Consider the following 21,724-nt stretch of genomic DNA (forward strand, 5'->3'; position numbering starts at 1 on the left):
GGAGTGTAATGACTTCTCATGAGCCTCGCTTCTTGCTGGATAGACCCAGAGAGATGGTCAGTGGCATTGAACAGGAAGAAGTCTTTGGCCTGGTCTCTCCTCAAGGGTGAAAGAGGAAGTTGAGAGGACTCCTGAGGTGGAGACCAGTGTTTTCAGCAAGGGCTGGGGAAGCATTTGTGAGGGAGCATAAGGGAGTGAGCTTAGCTGTTGTGTTAAGTTGACTTGGGGACATTCAGCAGTGGCAGGCTCCCAAGCTTGTCTGCTCCAGTTTGAAACTGAGCGCTAGCTGGCTGCAGCTCTAGAACCAGCCTGTAAATGAAGTAACTAGAGTCAAATCCTTAGCTTGGTTTCCAAAGACTGACTCATTACACTTGTCCTTCCCGGTCTCTTCCCCCCTGCCTTCCCTCATTCCTTGGGAAGCTGGAGCCAGAGCACTGTGAGCCCAAATTGAACATGATCTTAGTTTGTTAATCCTTAGGGCAGTTCCAATGTTAAGAGATCTTTACTGGACCTCGGGAGGATTACTCATCCAATGTGACAAATTATGGAATTAGTATGGTGTCTTAACACCACGCCACCTTCAGTCCACGAAACTGGTGAAGGTGCTGTGTCCTTGCATTAGGAGTTGCTGCTGGCATCGCTCCTTTGGTCAGGGATCGCATCTGTCAACAGAGCTACACTGTCCAGAAGTCTGCAGCACAAACATCTCCTAACGTTTTTGGAACTAGCCCGCCTTTTAGCACTATTTCAGTGTCTCTTGTGGATAGGGATTTTTCAGACAAACAATCAACCAACAACCATATTACAAACCGCTGCTTTAGCAAGAGGCCTTGATGCAGTTGCATATTCCATGGTCTGCAGTTATATGGGGTGTGGTTTGACCATGGCTGGTTGAAACTGGTTTCAAACATGGACAGAAATGGGAGCAATGGAGGTGGTTCCAGAAATTGCGCTGGGAGGAATGCGGAGGAAACAAGCACTGTACAGTAGATCGGCATGCTAATAAATGTGAGGAAATAAAATCATTCCTTTAAAAAACAAAACAAAAAGCCAAAAACCTGAAAGTCATTGCCCAAGGGAACTAGCTCGTAGTGCCAGAACCACATGTGGACTGTGAGCTGTTCAAGCAATGATTTTGTTTCATGACCAGCATTGTGTTGGCTCAGAGCCTCAGATCTAAATTACTCCAAATAGAGGGTGGTTAAGGTTGATGGCAGCGGGTCACTGAGAGCAGGCTGTGTGACAAATCCAGCCCTGTTCCCAAGTGGTAGTTCAGAGTAACTGGCTGTCACCTGCCTGTAAAGTTTTCCTGGGCTCTGCTCATCTCTCCAGAGCTGTGGTATGGGACTTGTGGTTCTTGGCCATGTGAGGATTTTAGTATACAGCTGGTTAGGATTGGGAGGGCTGGCCATCTCTGCTTTACAGTGTCTTCCAGGAGTCATCTTTATTGCCAGTCCTAGACAGTTCAGAAAACAAACAAGCCAAAAACCCAAACCATGAGGGAAAACCACTAACATCTCAGAAGACCTGTGATGGGAGTGTTGCTGTAGAGGTGCATAAGCAACAGATGCCTCATGAAGCTGAAGATGGACTCAGTTTGAGTCTGGGTCACACCTAAATGAAAGCCCCAAATTTCAGCCCTCAGGTACAAAGGCATGCATCCAGGTTCACGACACGTGTGCATAAACTGGTACACTTTAAACTGTGCCGTGTTTAAAATCTGCTGGGTGTTGTCCTACCTCAGATCACTGCAGGCATGTCCTGGTTTCAAGGGTGCAGAAAGCACGGGGTAATGAGCAGCTGAAGAGATCATCTTGAAGCTGATGGCTAATTGCTTGGGCAGGAGATGAAATTGCTTGCAACAGAAGGCAAAAGAGAACCTTTGCCTCCCTTAAAAAGTCTAAAGTTCAAATTAAGTCTAATCTTCTACAGCCAGAGAACAAAGTTTTAAAAACTGAGATTTACAGTAAATGAAAAAAGCTGTTTTGTATTGACGTTAACTCATACGTAATTGAGTTTTTATGGGGTCACAACTGACTGAATGTTTGTAGTTTTCCTGGAACAATTCTTTATTTGCCTAAATGAAGTGTAGAGAAGGCTGAGTGACCAGCTCTGCCTGGGTGTGCTTCTGGTTTAATTATAGCTCTGTTTGTGGGGATATTTTTGCTTTGTCCCATGCTAAGAACTGCCTCTTTTCCTAACAATCACTGCCATTACTGACCAAGCCCTGGGTATTTCAAGGAGCTCTGCTGCTGGTGGCCTCTGCTGTGTGAACGTGAGCTCCACCCTTGCCTGGGATCACAAGCACAACAATGACTGTGTCGTTGAGACTGTGAATATCAGGTGCTTCCTGGTGGCTGCCCACCTATGCATCCTCGATCCCTGATCATTGTGGGGTGCCGTAGAGCTCCTTGAGCCCTTTCCACCCTGTTCCTGGGTTTGGATGGCTTAAAAAATGTCTAACAAAACTGGTTTGTCTTTCCCGTTTCTGAGACGAGCTACGTGGTATTTTTGGTTCTTGTGGTGCACCTCTTCATCTTTGGAGAAGGAATTTGTCTCCTGCCTGACTTTGAAGACAGCTCTGAGTAGGTTTTGGTGTCTCAGCTGAAGCCATTAATTGTGCTAGCAGCAATTCCCCCATATGTTTGGCAGCTCTGTCTTCACTTGGCAGCCCAGGATAAACAACCCTGTCTCCAAACCACACCATCCCTAAGCTCATTATGAATCTTGCTTCAGATGACAGGGCACCTCTGCATAAGTAGAGCATCTGACTTCTGTTGTCCCTAGGAAGCTAGAATCTCAGTTGTCTTTTAACCAAGAGGCTGTTTTCTATTCTTTCTGTAATCCTTTCTTCTGTTGCTAACATCTGGATGAAATTCAAGTGGGATTGTGAATTTGCTGGATTGTAGCCTGTGCACAACTCCTACTGGAAGCCCCTAGACTGCATTTTGTTTTCCCACTTCAATAAATCTTCAATATCTGTGAAGGAAGAAGGTGCTCAGATGTTCCTCTGAGCGTAGTGAGAAGTAAGAGAATATCTGTAAGATTTTTTTACTTATATTCCATGTCACTCTTACTTTCTTCCATTATCCGTGGCTACTTTGAGATTCTTGTGATTATGATAGTGAAATTTTTGCCTGCGTTTTTACAGCATTTGCTGTCTGTATCAACCTACCTATCAATCTGAGAAGATGCGGTAATTTTTCAATTAGCTTTCCCTAACTTGCAGTGTCCTAAAAGATCACATTTTAAGTAGCAATAAGAAGCTTGGGAAGCACTGTAGGTTTGACAGGATTAACTGTTTCTATAGGTGTAATGTATGATACCTTCTTTCTGAAGAGGCTGGAGAAAAAAGCACCTTTTTTTCCTCTTTGCTTGCTACCAAGCATTTATTACATGTTCCTGAAACTGGACAGCAAGCACTTGAGCCATGAGATTCCTCTTGTCTTAGCTCAGCGCCACATTTGTGACCTGTGTTGAAGGTACAGTCTGCTTTGATGGGACGATTGTCAACCATGTTTTCTCCCCTGCTCTGTGGTCGGCACTAACTAAATAGCCAGGTGCGGGAGTGGGACTTGCTTTCTCCCAGTTTCTTACTGAGGAAACGTGAAGGGAGCGACTTACCTGAGGGCATCTGAGGGAGCTGCTGGGTTGGGTCAGGAGTTGTACTCAGCTCTTCTGCATCCCTCTTCAGCCCGCTCACCTGGGACCGTTCTTCTTAGTTATCTGAAACTCAAGTAAACATTACACACAAAGCTACTCTTATAGAGCTATAAAACCTGTTGTCCAAATTGACTTAGAACAGGTTGAAACCAGAAAAAGCCTGTATTTTTTACTTGCACAGAGGGGGCTGAGGTTTTCTGAGCTGGACAGATGTGACTAAGATAGTCCTGGGTGTTTCAAGTACATGCTAGAGAAGTGGAAATACAGGAATAAATTATTTTTAAAGGGCAGATATTTTTCTCAGCTTTCCATAAGAAGTCCATAGCTTCTTCACTGATTAATTTGTATTAAAAATAAAAGTTTATACTACGGCTTAGGTTAGGTGGGGTCCAACAAAGTGGACGAGGTCTATGCGAGAGAAACCTAAGTGCACACAGTGAATTCAGCAACCGGGAGTGTTTCTGTGTTTACTGACTGTTTTTTTTGTCCTTGATTCAAAGTTAGACTGTAGGCTTGGAGGAATTAAATGTACATCCCTCTCTTCTGAGTGGAAATCAAATGAGGAGTGTTTTTGTCAGTGCCTGACAGCTATGAAGTGTCACCACTGTAAAATAGACCATCTTCAAAAGTCTGTGAAGAGCAGGGCTCAGCCAAATGTTCATATAGTAAATGAGCACTGAAATTTTTCCCCAGCAAACTTGGCTCGGAGGCATGTGTTTGGCTTTCCCACAAGAAAGAGGTAGGGAAAGAGAAAGAAGGGGACAAAGAAACCCCCTCGAGTTGAGGGTGGGTCATAAGGGGAGGAAAGACACAGGATGAGAGATGATGACAGTGTGGCTCTATGGGGTGGTAGTAGAATTTGCAGTTGAATTGGTCGGCTGTGTTCCTGTAGTCTTGCTGCCCTGGTGGTAGTGGCAAGTAGGGCAGGCATTCTCAGTGTTGGGCTCGGATGGGTACCGAAACACAGAGGAGCTAAGGTAGCTTTGCTGCAAAGGGAAACAGTCAGGAGGCAGGTGAAGGGCGAGACAGCAAATACTAAAGCAAAGCATGAGGAAATTGTGGTTCTTATTGCCACCATACAAGCAAGTTCAGAAGGAGATTGTTCAAAAGAGGAGTTCGTGAGCATTGGTCATGACTGGACAGCTTGATCTGGACTCTGAATATCAGAAACTGGTAAGTTATGGCCAGGAAAGGGCAGGCTATATCCACCCTTCTCCATCCCTTGGTGCTTATAAAGTGCTGTGTTGAAGATGATATGTGGGACAAGATGGACTACTGTGTCAGGGTGACTCTTGTGTTCCTTTTGCATTTCCTGGCCCACAGTTGGACCTCCTTTGCAGGATTTCCATGTTCCTAGCATAGCGGGAGCTTTCAGGGTGGCCTATTGTGTAGCTGGTGTATTCATAATATCCACTGGATAAACATCTCCTACAGCATCTTGTCAAATGAGGCTGCAGTAAGCAACCACAGAATACCCACTGCCATTTGTGGTGGGGGGAGGGAGGATTTTGCCCTCGCTCCGTGTCCTGCAGAGCGTCTGCACACGGGACACTCCAGCGAGTCTTATGCTAAGTTTTATTTTTGCTTTTGTCTGGCTAAAAAGGTGTGGGCAATCAAGCATGCAAGTTCAGATGCCAGCTCTGTCACTCTTGCCTGTTTACCCTTTGGGTTCATTAATCTTTCTTGTCAGAAAAATCTCTGTGTGTGCCCGATGCCCTGAATAGTTGCATTTGGCTGTTTCAAAGGTGATCCTCCTGCCCGCTGGATGTGCTTTGGTTGAGGAGGATGAATGCTTTTTTTTTTTTTCCCTCCTCCTCCTTCTGCGTGCTGCATTCGACTGTCAGCATTCCTTTGCCTTTATCTGTGCGCTATTTAGGATGTCCATATAAAGTTGCTAAATGGAATTTTTATTGGCCAGCTTGGCTTAATAATCAAACAGTTTCCAGGCTGGTTCTGTCTAGTGCTGTGTGGATCCATTCTGAGAAAGAGGACTCGCAGTTGTTTTTTTTTTTTTTTGTGTGTGTGTTTTTTTTTTTTCTTTCCACAGACTTTTGTTGGGGATATTGCTTAGTATAAGGTTAGGGTTCAATTAATTGCTGGAAAGGCAAGCAGCCCGCTTGGCTAGATTAGGTCAGGCCTGAGTCATATTGGTCTGGAACACCAGCATCCTAATTTGAAATCAGTGTATCGTATCGGTGTACTGTGCAGAAAACCACAAAATGTGTAGTGCAAGCGGCCCTTGAAACTTAACACCAAAACAATAAAAAAGCAAGAAGGATATTGTGGTTGTGTAGCAAATAATAGGTGAACAAAACGTAACTTTGAGCTTGAAATAATGATAATCTTCTATATTCAGAAGTTGCCTAGAATTCCTGATGGCTGACTAAATTCCAGCAATAGAAATCAGTTAAACTATTATAGCTTTTACCTTTTGAGCATGTGAAAGCATTCCCATGTTGAACTAAATTATTTTTAATCCATTGCAAATTGTTGACTTTCAGTTCTTTTGTCCCCAAACTAAGTAGTCGTGCCTGCATTTAATGTGCGTTAATTACCAAAGACAATAAAAGTTAAAAAAGTAAACAGTCTATAAATCCTCTTTAAGATAGATGCAATTGCTCTATGAATCACCAGGCAGGAACTCTCTGGACCTGGGTGGTTACTACTTTGCTGGATACTACCCTTGTTTGTAAAGCAGAGTTGCTCAAACTCTAGCCTAGGAGGAGATTGCATAAATTTGCTGTCGCTCAGGGAATGTCTGTTCAAAATACAAATTGCAGTGTATCATCACCCGCCCAGGTTTTTATTGGTGCCCCTGAAGCTTTCGGTGAAGCTGAGGGACAAATTGCATCTCAGGAACTTAATGTGGGTTTCCAAACATTTGTTACCATTCTGTTCACAGCCTGAGGTAGGGAAGAAGGGTTGTGGCAAGCTCTGTGCGAGGGGAGCACCGGGTCACACGCAGCTGTGCTAGGGATTTGCTTGTAAAATGTATTTTCATTTCAAGTAGTGATAGAGATACTTGAGGAGCCCTTGTATGTACGTGTGCGATATTACAACATGACCAGACACCTGGCTGGTCACCAGCTTTGAAGCTGTCTTGAACCCGTGCTGGTGCAGCTATGGCTAATGTTGAGAGCATGGAAGGAACAAGGTTTCAGCAAGTTACCAGCCTTTAAGACTAACGTTCAGCAATGCTGAATCTCATCCTGGTAAGGGAGGACTGCTATGAGACTGCCATCGCTGCTCTCCATTGCCACAGATGTTTTCTTTAGGCTCTTCCTTCCATCTGAGCCCTGTGGATGTCAAACCCTTGTCGGCTGAGGACCAGGCTGAGGTCAAGGTCAGACCATTCAATCAAATCATTGCAGAGTCTCGGCATCGGTACCCTCTGCCCGTGTCTCCAGCTTTACCACCAAGCGTTGACTTGGAAAGATGTAGTCTGACCTGTATTAATCTGCATTTCTGTCTGAGACAGATGAAAAATCTCAGCATTTCAGCTGTATGTTTTGGGCTTCGCTAGTTGCAACGTGTCATGGGAACTGGGAATACAGGTTGTTTTAGTCACACTTGCAGCCTCATTTTTTTACAGATTTAGATACACGAGTAAAAATGATCTGTTGCTGATTTAGTTTCAGCAGAAGATTGCAGTCTATGCCTGCTGGTGCTGACGAGTCAGTGATGCAGGATTCACAGACCATCTGTGTACCGAGATTTGAGTGACTTCTTTGACCTCTTTGACGCCAGGGGGAGTATGGTTATCCTGCTCTAATTGCAGGGCTGAGATTGTAATTCACTTGTTTCAGGAGTTTTGCAGATAGTGATGGTTGAAAACCTAGGGTAATCAAGGTTTGGAAGGTATTTTTCAAGGAAAAAATATAATCCAAGCAGCATGGTGCTATAAAAGTACAAGTATCTAAACCCTGCCTATACTAATGCCAATAAATTATGGGCACCATTAGCCACGAGGCAATGTATTTGCTGGAATAAGTTGTAGGAAGAACACATTTTTCAAAATCAATACCAAAAAAAGTATATATAAAGGAATTGTGAAGTATTATGACCAAATTCTCACTGATAGAGTTCCACAGAAAGGGAAAAAAACCCGTGTATTTATGAAGCTTGGCTGGGAGTCTTGTTTTGATAACAGTTCTGCGTAGTAAGTGCAGTTAAACATTCAGAGGTCAAGGGGAAAGCAGCTAGCGTAAAATACTGTTTTGATTGAGGTTTTTCATGGCGTAAACTGAGTTCCAGGGCTTACATCAGATGACCCATATATCTTTCATCAAAGGATTTTATTTCCTCTTTGGCTTTTCATTTAATATTAACTCTGCCTCCGCTACAGTTTCTTTTTTTACCAGTGGGCAGAATCTGTTTCTAAGTCCATCCGAGGTGAATCTCTCCCGTCGGGAGGACACGCACGGTGCCTGCTGTCTGCTGGGTTGCAGTATTGTTCCTACCCTGTGCAACGGGTTGGAAGAGTTTTTGAGTGCTTGATGCTCGTTTGGAGGGAACATGGCCGATGTTTTTATGTCCATCATTTTCTTTGGTCTCATTGGAACTACAAATAAACAGATCAGGATGATGAAAGAGTAGGAGTGTATCAGTCTACACAGGTGTCCCAAAAACCTGCTCATTCCTGAGATGCTCGCTGAATGGCCGGCAGTGCTTCTGGTTCTAACGTTGCCTTCCTTTATAGTACCAAGTCATGCCACTTATTTCTCTGTCCCTGTTATCCCATCTGAGTCCGGTCAGAGATGTGTTTTGCTGCCTCTTGGACGCTCATGGTCTCAAATACTAAATTAATTTTCTGTAATGATTAATTAGCTCCCTATTTGTATGGGAATGAACTGTAAGTGCACGAGATGCTTGGCTGTGTAAATTTGTTTGAGGCAATGAACTGTATCGCTCCATAGCTGGTGAAAACTATCCCTGAACTGAGCCATCAACCAGCCAAGTACCTCACACAATATAGATATGCATGTACAACATATACATAGGTACATAGAAAACTAATTTTGTGAACCTGAGACTGATCTTTTTTTATGCTAATGCAACAGTATTGATTATGTGGGGAGATATGCAATCTCTATAAAAATTGCCAAGTAAACAGTATTAACATGTATCAGTGGGAACATTAGAAAGTCTCTTGAGTTAAAGTGTGGAAGACCTCAATTTCAGGACTGTGGTTTACAAAATCCACTTTTATTGTCCAGCAATCTTCAAAGGAAGGTCACTGTTATTTTGGTTTACATATGCACAAAGAGATGGGTTAAGATCTATGCATGTTTCCAGTGCTTGACTTGGTACTTCGTATGGTTTATTCTTCCCTTTCCCCATGCCCCAAGCCACTTGCTGCATTCAAGGGTCATTTCCTGTTTGCAGAACTCCTATTGACATCAGTAGGAGTGTTGTGCAAACATTTGAGGCTTCAATATGGCCTCTGTTATCCTTCCCCCCCCCCTTTTTTTTTTTCTTTCCCTGACAGCCAGCTGAATAAGCACAATTATCCCTGTGCTCTAGTGATATGGTCTGTACTCACGCAGGCAATCAGAAGAGCTGGGTTTCCCAAAAGAAAAATCTGCCTGAAATACAGTGCCCTCCTGACACATCTGCTGTTATAAGTCCTCGATTTCTAGATGCAGATCCAGAAATACAGCTTTTTTTTTTTTTTTTTTTTGGTCTCTGCTGGTAGCAAGTGCTTAGAGGGAGATATATCTGCTTTGCAGTTTTCTGCAGGGCCAGTGCAGAGGAGACACTGGTTGAGCCAGAAAACCCAAACTGATCTTCTCGGTGCCTGCCTTGTCGTACTTGTGCATTTTTCAGTAAAAGGGAGGATAGCAAGACGAACAAGAAAAACTAGCTATAAGGTATACGTATGCTCCATTAATCCTAACAATCCTGTCCTGCCTCTGTACCGGCTGTAGGTTTATTGTACAAAGTTGGTCCTATACAATGAGCTTTTGTGCTGTCTTAGCCGTTTGTGCTTAAGGTATTGGGACAGCAGTCTCCTTTGTCTACTGTCAGCCTTGGAGGGAGATGTTATTTCATAAACCAGTTAGCCGAATTCTACTGAACTGGCTAAATTCCTTATGCTGGGGGTGGTGGTTGGGTGCTGGAGTATGAATTCCCTTCCCGAAATTGGTCCTTACACATCCTGTAATGCCCACTGCTGCTTCCACGTGCATGTCTGAAGGGGTATTTATGCCCTGGGCAGCCGCATTCAAGGCATTATGGAACACATCTTGTATTTCTGGTTCACCGAAACACCTTACAGACCTGACTGTTCTCTGCAGAAGGCGAGATTTTGCCAAGTGGCTGTCCTCTGCAGAATAGTGCCTAGATTTGTTGTGCCAGCAGCTCTTTACGCACCCCGTTGCTTCAGCAGAAGGGGCAGAGGAAGGCAGTGCTGTTACAGCCCCGTGACACGGGGGGACAACTGCCTCGAACACCTTGGTGACTTTCTGAAGGGTGACCAGAAAACTGTAGCAGCCCTGGGAAGACGAGGCTGTGATCGATGCCCCAACTGAGAGCTTTTAGCTGCCAAAAGACAAACCTTCCCCTCAGATTTCTTGCTGTGCTTTAGTGCCTACTTGATTGCTGGGGGCAAATGCATTATGTTACCAAAAATGAGCTTTCCCTGATCAAACGTATGCTTTATTAGCCACGTAAATGCCAGCATGACTCTCTCATTGCTACAACGTATTAAACACCTTGGAAATGTTTCCTTAAACTCTAGGTCAGTCTTATGAAATCCGTCTACTTGAGAATAGGAAATTGGGAGAGTTTCAAGATTTAAACACAAAATATGTAAAGGTAAGGAGAAATATAGATTTCTTTTCTTCCTGCTACTACATACAGCCTCTAATGAAGGGCCCGACCTTGCTCACACTGAGACAATGGAAAATACTTTGCCATTGTTTTTAATGGGAGCCGGGCTGATGGAGTTGATGAGTGCCGGTTTCACGGGACTGTGCAGCTTGGCTTTACCAGGGCTTCAGGGGAACCTTTATTCTGTTTGTGATCACAACCCCAGAGTTTCACTGTGAATATTGGGTTCAGGGGAATCCCAAAGTTCAGCGGTGAACATGGTCAAAACCGCTGAGAGGCAGACTTGATTCCCTTCTTAACCCCAGCAACACGCCGGGGCTGTTACATGTCAAATGGAGGACCCTGGTGTTTACATCGTTCTGCCATGCACGTTCTGCATAGCTCCAGTTTACCGTGGTAATGGGCATAATTATGAACATACAGAACTTGGTTGGTTGGTTCTGGGGATTTTTTTGTTGTCGTTGTTTCCCACCTCCCCAGACATTTCAAATTCAAGAACTTGGGTCCGGATCTTGGTTCTGGATCCAACCATCAAGCCTTCCTCTCCCAAATTCTTGGCTGTTCTGCCTCAGGATTTCTTTTGAGAAGTGGGGGCTGGTTGCAAAATTTGGATTCCAATCTGGATTTCAAATATTGTCCAAGGTTAGGCAGTTCCCTGTTTGTCTTTTGGCCCATTTTGGGAAGCATGTAGATTGGGATTCCAATTTTGCAGCCGTTCCCGCTGTGGCTTGCTTGCTTCTTAGAGCTAGGGTTTGATTTGGGTGTTTCTCAGGTTCATTGGCAAAAAACTTTCGCTCCCATTTGACAAAGAAATCCCCAGCAGGAGCATAGACTCGAGAAACTGGGAAGTAAGGAGCCACTGACTCATGCTAGCGTAGCACTCTCAATGTACAAAAGGATATATTAGTTAGGGGTACTTTGGACTTGTCTGCCCCGGGGATTGCTCTTATTCCAGCCTTTTTACTCTGGTCGCTGATATGGCTGCACCATTGCAGGCTAGAGAGGAAAATTCTCCCGTTACAGAAGATTTCCTGTTCTACACTCATTTAACTGTGTAGTGGGGCAGTTTACCAGCGTGCTGGAGCAAATCCAGTGACAACAACTGGCTGTTAATGGCTGGAATTAAGTTTAATTCCCACTGACAAGGTGTCTGGTCATGTCAGCTCCACCAGTGCAGGGACAGGTGAGCTGGCTTTCACAGTTGATAGTCAGAGTGGGATATACTGGGGTTGAGGCATGGTACAGACGCATTAAATGTTACCCCCATGTGAGCCATTTTGGGTGTGGAGGCAGTATAGTGATGTTTACATGGCATGACACCTGAGATTAGGTGGACATTGCTATAGTGCTTCCAGACGGAATCCCAGAAAGCTGTACAGAGATGCATTATGCAGCGTAGACATGCGCTGTGAGGGGGAAAGTGTGTTGCTCTCTCACTGAGGGGTCCCTTAGGAATCTGATAACCATGGTGATGGGTCTCTTAGGTGGACCCTCTGCTCTCCTCATGAATGGGAGGGAGAAAAATAACAGATCAGCTTTTGCTTCTACGCTGGAAAACCAAAGTCATCTCAAGAGAAGGGCCTTTGGATCACGTTGTTCATCTTGCCATCTTTTCTTAACAGAGCATAATTCGTGTAGTTTTCCATGATCGACGCCTGCAGTACACAGAGCATCAGCAGCTTGAGGGCTGGAGGTGGAGTCGTCCTGGGGACCGCATCCTTGATATAGGTGAGACTCTTTCATTATGGTTCCTGTGCAGTGTTTGGAAGTGAGGTGCTGAATGATGTATGGTGTTTTTTGTGTGCGTTTAGGTTTTTCATATCCTCTCTTAAGAATCCTGTATGTCTTTGGGTGGGAAAGAGATCTAGCACTATAGGTCCCAAATAGATATATCGTTGGTGGCTTGGCTTTTCACATACGTCTTGTAATTGTATGGAAATGCTTTCTCTTCTTCAATTTAATATTTTTAAAATTTTAGGGGTTTTCTTCTACAGATATTCCGCTGTCAGTTGGTATCTTGGATCCCAGAGCCAGCCCGACACAGTTGAACACTGTTGAATTTCTGTGGGATCCATCAAAGAGAGCCTCAGCATTCATTCAGGTAAGACAGAAGTGATATTCCTGTGATAAACAGAATGGTGAGATATCTTACGAAGACGTGTAGAGTTAAGGTAGCCAGAACATGAAGAAGAGAGAAAGATGCTAGTGATAATATACAAACTCAAATGACAATCATGTATAATTAATTTGTAGGATACTTGCCAATCCAACTTGCTAGCTACTTGCTGGCTTTGGAGTACTATCTGCTACAGCTATGATTTTCTTTTTTAAAAAAAAATGGATGTTGCTTTCTAAGCATGGGCTTTGCCTGGAGGAAACTGTTCACAACCTGTTAGTTTTGCTTGCTTTCCTCTTTCGTGAGTGCGTCTCATCCCAAATGCCAACTGTCTGTTTTCAATCTGTGTGTGGGATTTACTTAAATCAAAGGATGCTTTTCCTGATGCCCTGCTTCTCTCTGGGCTCCTTGTTCTTCTAATTGTTTTGTCCTGAGGAACAAAAATTAAAACATTTTGAACTCTTCTGCCTCTCAGTTTCTCAGGAGCAGCCAAACCCGCATGTTCAGGCACCCTGCAAGTCTGGGGAGTCTGAAATTCAGATTTTCACAGCTTCCAACTGTCTCCAGAGATGAGCGCAGCTTTTGTTTTGCCAGGTACATTGCATCAGCACAGAATTTACTCCACGGAAACATGGAGGAGAGAAAGGGGTGCCCTTCCGGGTGCAAATCGACACCTTTAAGCAGAATGAAAATGGTGAATACACAGAACACTTGCATTCTGCAAGCTGCCAGATCAAAGTGTTCAAGGTATGAGGTAGTTTTAGCTTTGTCATCAACTGGATTAGACAAAGACACAGGAACGTACAGTTTTTAAATTGCGTAGGAGTGATGTAAATAGTGGGGTAAAAGAAGAACAGACTTTTAACTGGGTATGCTGAAGATCTTAAACAGGGCTCTTGCACACAAAGTGACTTTGCTACACAGCAATTCTAGTTAAGTTCAAATGACCCAAGTGCTGCACAAAGACTTATGCCTGTCCATTGTGCCTTGAACACTATATAAAAACTGAGATCTGTGCTGTGTGGATGTAATAATAATAATAATAATAACCCTCCCAACAACTCAAACCTCGACTGGTTGGAATGGAAACCCATTGGAGCAGCATCAGTGCACAAAATAACTTTCTGTGGAATACAGACAAGTAGTGTCTAGAAGGCATTGCCCCTCATTAGTTTGTGTCGTGAAGGTGATGTGTATTGCAAACTATGTCAAATGTGGTCCCGTTTCTTGGGTATATTGAGGCTACTGGTTTAAATCATTTTGAGTCAACGTATTACACTGATGATATTCAGGGTATCCACTGTATTTTAGTGCTCCTAGGCAAGAATGGGCATCTCCGGTTTCTTTGATTCAATCCTTTATGAACAGTGAGATTATAACTTTGAGATCTTGAATACCCTTTGCTGGTTGCAGCAGAGTTCCTCTCCATGCTACCTGGAGGAGAGAAAGATGATTCTGTTCATCTCTGAAGTTCATCATTTGGGCATGGCAGACCCGTAGTCACTTAAAAACAAGCTTTTCATAGGCCTGTTTTCTTAAAGGATCTGCTGCTCCAGGCTTGCTTCTATGAGCAGTGTCTCTCCTGTTCCTGGAGAGATGGTACAAATACCAGTTGAAGTGCGTAACTCATAGGGCTCGTGGTCTGAAACAGTTGGTATTGAATCTCAGGACAGTGCTCAACCTATTTTGGAATCGCAATAAGCGTTAATGTTATAGATGTTATAGAAACAGTAGAGATGCTTGACTAACTTTTTTTTGTCTAGAAAATGCGAATGTGATCTTGTTCTATATGTAGACTTTCCATAAATCTTAAGGAGACCTTTGTGAACAGATTAGAAAAAAAATAATAATCTGTTGGCCTCTGTCTCCAAACTTGTAATACTTGGCATAAGGGAAAGCTTGTGCTTGTGCTTATAGCCTAAAGGAGCAGACAGAAAACAGAAGACTGACAGGGAAAAAATGGAGAAGAAGACCACCCAAGAGAAGGAGAAGTATCAGCCTTCCTATGAGACAACTATTCTCACAGAGGTAAAGCGTTTATAGACACATGTCATACTACTTCAGCATGTTGGGAGATAGATTTGAGAGAAAGTGCCGTCTGACTGAGCCTTGGAGATTGCCTTGTGGAGACACGTATGCCCAGATCTGACTGAAACTGAGACCTGAGTGAAATTATTAAATGTCTCTCACAGTTGAAGTTTACAAAAGATGCCAAAGTCTTTTATGTTTTGAGGTATAAACCAACCCTTAATAGCCTAGGTTTAAAAGAAGTGTTTTCTGTCTTCTACAGCGCTGTCAGGCACTTGTCATGGTCCTTAGATTCCACTTGTATGAGGTATTTTCTTCAGAACTGTCTGGCAAAAGCTCATGTTGGAGATGGGGCACTTGAACAAATGAATAGGCTGTCTGATTAAATTATTAATCTGTTTTTCTGTGGGTGTGCCTATTGAGGCTACAGTTACATACTAGATCTCAGAATATTCTGGTTTGTACTCTAGGAAAATCTTGAATGTCTTATATTCTGATGCATCTGGTGTAGAGATATGTGTGTTTCTACCCCTTGCTGCCATTACTTAGATGTATATTTAAGCTTACCCCAGGCTGCAGAATTACTAAGCAACAGGGACTCAAGACAGTGGTTTAAAAGTGCTGTTTCGTTTCCCTATGGGGATGTTTTGTTGTTTGATTCAGGATTTAGTTCTCTTTTTTTTTAAGTGGCTTGCTGGATTTCTAAAAATGAGGGCTTTTTCTTAATTTAAATAAACTTCCTGTTTGTGAGATCCAGTCCCTCCCACTCAATTTCCTTCAAGTTGCCAGGAGTGACCAGCGTGTTTTCTAATTTAACGTGGTGGTTGTTAACGAGGCTCTTGTGTGCACAGACCTAATTCTACAGAGTTGGCAGATCCCAAACTCTTCCTGTGAGCTCTGATGCACTTTGACATATTGGATGGGGAAATGTGGGTTGCCAAAGAGTTAAATATTTGCTAGAGCTTGTGGAGATGATAAAATATTTGCTAGTATTTGTGGAGATGATAAAACTCCAAAGCTACGCTTGTCTTCTTTTTATCATTGCAAACAGGGATCCTACAAAGCATTTTCTTGAGCTCGTGGTGACGGGGGGTTCCACAGGGCTGGATTTCTCCTGCTGATTACAGTGGCTTAAATTCAGAACAGTCACGAATTCTAGCTGGGTTACTCTGGTTTTACACTACTGTAATGGAATATGGACTTTGACCTATATTTGTGAAGACTTCTAGTAGCTTTTTGTCTATCTTAACTTTTCTCCCTGTAATACCCATTATAACTTGACTAATAGCCAGAGGTTTTAACAGGCTGGTTCAAATTCTGCTCTTTCACTGGTATAAACCTGAAGCAATGCCACTGGAGCGTATTTGTCACTCTTGCCTGGATTTAATTAGGGGTTTATAATTGAGACCAGGGGTATTTCTGTATCATTGCTGCCTTCAGTCTGAGCTGACTTACTGGCGTTGCTCTGACTTACAGCTGTGCACACTTTGGCCCAGTGTTATTTGGGGACAGGCTTTGTGAAATGGGAGAAATGTGGAATGCACAACTGGAATCAATCTGGCCCCCTGACAGCCCGCTTGGAGAGTGGGGTAGAAAATCCATGGCCCGTCTCCTCCTCCCAGCAGGAGTGATGAGCTGAAGTTAGTGGCGTGGCAACAGCATGAATGTGGTATGAGAAGAGAATCGAATCCTTTATTTCCATCCTTATGAAAGTATCCCCGCTGCCTTTCTTCCAACAGTGCTCTCCCTGGCCAGATGTGCCTTATCAAATGAACAATGCTCCATCTCCAAGCTACAACAGTTCTCCCAACAGCTTCAACCTTGGAGATGGGTATGTAACAAATAAATGCTTTATCTTTTCTGTTGATACGGTAGCCTTTGTGTGCATGTGCTTTGTGTGTCCACGCATTTCATACCCTGGAAGAAGAGGTCAAGGACCACCCTTCCTAGAAAGGGGGAAATATTTCCCACATGGACTTTTAAGATCTTCCAGCCAGGAATTCCCTGTAATGCAGAGTACTATTTGTATGTTCACTGCTTATGGGAGGAGAGCATCAGAGGACCACCAGGGCAGTTTCTGCCGTGAATTTGCTCTCTTACTCTTCTGTAGGGGTCAGAGAACACACCATGTCCTGTACCAGCAATTCCCAGTATCTCCTGACAAGAGCGTTAGAGGCTTTCAGCCTTCAGCACATCTTCAGAGTTGGTATTTCTTTCTGTTTTGAGGTAGTTTGGGGTGCTGAATTCCCAGTTGAATGGGGTGTAATGAAATCCTCTCTGGGGCAAACAGCTTGGGTTTTGAGAAGCCATTCCAGATCAAAGGACTAACAGGAAGCATGGTTAATTCATTAATATAGCTGTCATAAAGAAACAGTTTTAGTGGTCCTGGAACACCCGAGATGATAGCTGATGACAGAAATATACAGCAGGGTCCCTTGGTACTTCTGAGTTCTCCCTGCAACATGCTTTCCCCTAGGAATTTGGCTTAGGCCTTTGTTTTCCTCCTCTAGGACTCTGCAGCCTTGTTGCCTTTCCACACAGCTTATTAATGAGTCAATGTTGTATCACAAATTCTCAATGAGCGACCTCAACCTGTGAATAAGGACAAACACTGAAAAGACAAAAATTGGTGTTTGCGGAGAGATCTGTTGAGCATTTTCTTCCAGTGGTAGATTATTAACTTTTGGGGAAAATCTTTGACATGTTGAAGTCCTGTCTATGTTTTAGCAGGATTTAGTAGAAATGTGTTTTTGTGTAATATAGTTAAATTGCAATTTACTATGTTTAAGATAACACCAGGTTTGAATTATAAGGTCCTTTATTCAATTTTTGTGAAAAATCATTATAAGACAGTGAATTTAGTTAGGGGATTTGAGTTCACCACCCTGTAGGTCACAACTTCCGTGCTTAGATGGTGTCTCATTAGTGAGTCACCTGTATGGAAAAGTTTGAATGAGGTCAGTAAACTGAGGTTTTTCTCTCAGTGAGTAGGATCTCAAATGACCAACAAAGGGCTCAAATAGAGATATTTTATTTTTTTCCTTTCTTGGTCCAGATTTTGGACATCTTTTTCAAAATATGAGAGAGAAGCAAAGTTGGTATGTAACTTGTGACAGTTGAATCAAATGGAGGAGGGGGAAGAGGATGGACATTGCAATGTAAAATTTAAAATAATATGTTTTTTCTCTTCCAACTTTACATAATTTTTTTTAGCAACAGTTCTCCAACCCACCAAGTGGAGCTCCTGCCTCCCAGCAATGATGTAAGTACTTGAGATCATGTTAATGTGGTGCTTTTCTTTTTTAGGACACTGGTGAACAGTTCATTTCAAGACCTTCTTATTCTTTTTGCAATGTAGCATCTCCTTCCTTCTGCTTCTATTCAAGATGCCCAGCAGTGGCTTCATCGTAATAGGTTCTCTCCGTTCTGTAGACTCTTCTCAAGTTTTTCGGGTGAGTTTAAACCATTCAATTATTTTGTCTTTATTCCCTTTTCTAAGTGCCGCTCATGCTTCATATCAATAGCATCTGCTGCTGGCCACTGTTGGTGGGATCCCTGGTTTGGTCCAGTGTGGTTGTTCTTTTGTTCTTAGTTTAGTTAGCATTTGGCAAAACATTTTGTAGAAATATAGAGTAAGTGAAGACAGAAGAGAATAAGCTAAGATGGAAGGGACTTCTTGAGTTCATTGGGTGCAACCCCTGCTTGAAGCAAGTCTAGGGCCTTGTGCAGTTGCGTTTGAATATCTCCAAGGTTGGAAGTTCCACAGTTTCTCTGAGCAACCCCTTCAAATACTTGACTACTCTCACAGTGAAAAAGTTTTTCCTTATACTTAATCGATGTTTCTCATCTTCTGTCTGCTGCCTCTCATCCTGTCCCTGTGCACCTTTGAGAAGAGTCTGGCTCCATCTGCAGCTCCACCTCCACTGTACCCTTCCATTAGGTAGTTGTGCAGAGCAGTAAGATGGTGGAAGGGGGAATTGCTAAAGATGTTGAAACCTTGAGGAGCCTCTCTCAGACTTGCAACGTGATTAAATAACCTGGTGAACATGACAGAGAAAATTGGGCCATTTAATGGCCAATGTTAAATATCTAGCTTGTCTCTGAGTTGGCTAGAATATCTTCCAGTGCAGCACTGCTCTTTTGGCAGCTTCTAGCTCTCTGTTTCACAATGAATGATTTGCAGTGTCCATCTCTCTGAATTCACACCTTCTCTAGGCAAATCTGTCTGATTTAGCTTTGTGGATTCTCTCCCCCTGCCCTTTCCCACTGCCCGTACATGCAATTTGAAAGCTAAGATTTGCCTAACTTCTGAAAAAAAATCAATTTGAAATATGTAGGTGCTGACTTACTGAAGATGTCCAAAGAAGATTTTGTTCAAATCTGTGGGCCTGCTGATGGAATTCGGCTCTTTAATGCAATCAAAGGAAGGTTTGTACTTCTTCCTTCCTATTTTTTTTTTTGTTATGGCAGCATCCCTTGATAATTTCAGCGTTAACTAGAAGTTAGTCTTGGAGCTGTGGCATTTAGACCTCCTTTTAACACTTCAGAGAGGTCACCTCCGAGGCTGGAGATCATGATGGTATTCAAATCCAAGCACAGCTCAGAAATGTTGCTGAACTCACACCTGAGTTAGAAATGAAGCAGCATAATGTGTATCTCCAGTGGTTTATTTGCTACCAGCTGATAGCTTCCATCCGCTTGATATGAGAATACAGCCTACAATATCCTGTGTTGCATCTCCATCACAGGTAACAAACCAACCAACCAACCAACCCCTGGAGCCTCAAATGATTCTTAAACTTTCTTTTATTGCAATAACATCATAAATTCTCCAGCTGGGCAGGATTCAAATCAGTAAAGGCAAGTATGATGAGCTGCTTGGCAAGTGCTGAAAACTATTTATTCTTATCTGATTCTGAAGAGATTAAGGTGCTCTGCACTGTACCACCACCTCCCAGGGGGCTCTTACTAGACCTCCTGAGACATCTAGTCACCAGCATCAAGACTATCCCTTAGTTGGTTATTCATGCACAGCCTGAATGATTTCATCTCTCGGTGTTTGCTAGATGACTGGAACAATTTTAGATCACCTAATTATTTTTTTTAATACTGTTTTTTAATAATCCATAGAAATGTAAGGCCCAAGATGACAATTTATGTCTGCCAAGAACCAGAGCAAAACAGGTCCCATCTCCACCAAAAACGAGAAAATGGAGACGGCAGTCTTTGTGGTAAGTTTTTATGGATTTTGTTAAACACTTACCTGGTGAGAATGCTGCTGTATGCCTGAGCTCCTGCGTGGGACAGCTTGGTGTCCTGCATGTTTAAAGAGGTCCTGTTTGTCCCAATTCTGATGCTTAGGTTAGTTTCAGGGCTACAGGATCCAACTTTTAGCATCTGCCTGGGGAACAGACCCAGCTTACAAGCCATCTGCAGAATACCACAGGGAAGTCTCTATTCAGTTCTTAATAGGGAACATAGCATTAAAAACTATCTTCCCATCCACAATTTGCTTTAGATACGGCTTGTTTGAAAATATTCTGGGAAATGGAAGGTTTGTATATCTTTAAAGTGAGATTCTAATTCTTGGAAATTCAAAACTTTTGGGGACTCGCTGTTCCCTGATGACATGATGTACAATCAAATGAGAATAGAGATTGTCCTTAGTTCTTGTGCGTAGCATTAACCAGGCACAACTTTTCTACCTGGTTGTTTCTACCATTTGGATAGGATTTAAAAAAATAAAACTGACATCTACAGTTATTTGATACATTGTAGTCTTTAGTTTGTATCTATGGGGTAGCGGGATAAAATCTAATAAAATCCTACTTTTAAGTTACATCATATCATGTGTTTTACTGCTTAATTGGAACTACTTTAAAACGTCAAAATCAGTGAAGTAGATCATCCAAAAATTTTAACATCTTTAGTAGAGGGGTTTTTTAGTGCCTCATGACACAAGTTGTCATTAGTCCCTGTGTTTTCTTCTGGGCAAAAGTGACCTGTGCTTTATTTGCCCACTACATCCAAATAACTGGGTATTTTTCTACAAATCATCACGCTGGATATTTGGGGGATGCTTTAAAGGTACTAAGCTTGTCTGCTTACTGTCAAGATTTGAACATTGGTCTTAAACCCGTTTGGTTGCTGATATTGAGCATCTTGGTGCAATCTGTAGTTGCTATTCTGTAATTACTCTGTAATTCTGTAATTACTTTCAACTTGTTGCAGTATATCATGCAATCTTCTTGGAAGAATTGACCACGCTGGAATTAATTGAAAAGATTGCAAACTTGTACAGCATTTCTCCACAGCAGATAAACCGAATCTATCGGCAGGGACCCACAGGGATCCACGTGTTAGTGAGCAATGAGGTAAGGGGTTAAGGCAAACTCTTCCCGGGGCTGTAACGGTTGTCTGACTTCTGAAGTTAGAACGACCTTTTAAATTATGGAATGAATCTTCAAGGAAGCAAAGTTACTAATCCCAACAACTTAAAGCAAATACTTAAAGCAAATCATTCATGCATACCATTGATTTTGGTGTGGTTTTAAGATCTTTGCTTTGTAGAAGAGGGTGGTTTGGTTTGGTTTTTTTTGAAAGCAAAACAATACACAACAAAATTAGCCATTTCCTTTTCACATTGGTTACTGAAAAAAATTCTGAAGTGAGGATCTAAAGTAAGAACTCTTAAAACTGAATAGGAAAGTTTCCTGAAGAAGGCAAGTTTGAAAATTTTTAAGTCAATTAATCTTAGATCTTGGACAGTGATTACAGCCAGTGGGTCAGAGTCAGTGCTGTGTAAGTGCGCGCTATGATTTCATGGACCTCTGCTAGCTGTTTGTGTCCCATTATATGATGGCTTAATTGAGTCCATTCCATTAACTTGCAGGTTAATAGTGAGTTGCCCTTCTTCCTCTTCCCCCCCCCCAAATTACTTACTCATTCATTTATAAGAAACATTGTTAAAACAAATGAAGCAGAGCGTAGGTCTCAACTGGAGCCTAAATTGAAGGCTGTCATGCTTATTCCTAAAGTCTCCTTGCTATTTCAGCCTGATTAAATCTGAAACCTTGATGCTTTATG

The 21,724-nt window shown here is 42.7% G+C and overlaps 1 protein-coding gene across 2 annotated transcripts in view; it reads left to right on the top strand.

Moving 5' to 3' along the window:
• TFCP2L1 (transcription factor CP2 like 1) overlaps nt 1-21,724 on the top strand; it is a 38,130-nt gene that overhangs the window by 8,378 nt on the left and 8,028 nt on the right. For both annotated transcript variants that reach the window (XM_054209598.1, XM_054209599.1), the window contains exons 3-13: nt 10,403-10,479; nt 12,117-12,222; nt 12,489-12,595; nt 13,205-13,357; nt 14,528-14,638; nt 16,378-16,469; nt 17,852-17,900; nt 17,997-18,090; nt 18,976-19,066; nt 19,769-19,869; nt 20,870-21,012. In XM_054209598.1, coding sequence (XP_054065573.1) covers nt 10,403-10,479; nt 12,117-12,222; nt 12,489-12,595; nt 13,205-13,357; nt 14,528-14,638; nt 16,378-16,469; nt 17,852-17,900; nt 17,997-18,090; nt 18,976-19,066; nt 19,769-19,869; nt 20,870-21,012 — 1,124 coding nt within the window. The remainder of the gene's footprint in view (nt 1-10,402; nt 10,480-12,116; nt 12,223-12,488; nt 12,596-13,204; nt 13,358-14,527; nt 14,639-16,377; nt 16,470-17,851; nt 17,901-17,996; nt 18,091-18,975; nt 19,067-19,768; nt 19,870-20,869; nt 21,013-21,724) is intronic.

The sequence above is a fragment of the Rissa tridactyla genome, chromosome 7 (assembly GCF_028500815.1).
Source record: "Rissa tridactyla isolate bRisTri1 chromosome 7, bRisTri1.patW.cur.20221130, whole genome shotgun sequence".
In the NCBI taxonomy this organism is placed as follows: domain Eukaryota; kingdom Metazoa; phylum Chordata; class Aves; order Charadriiformes; family Laridae; genus Rissa; species Rissa tridactyla.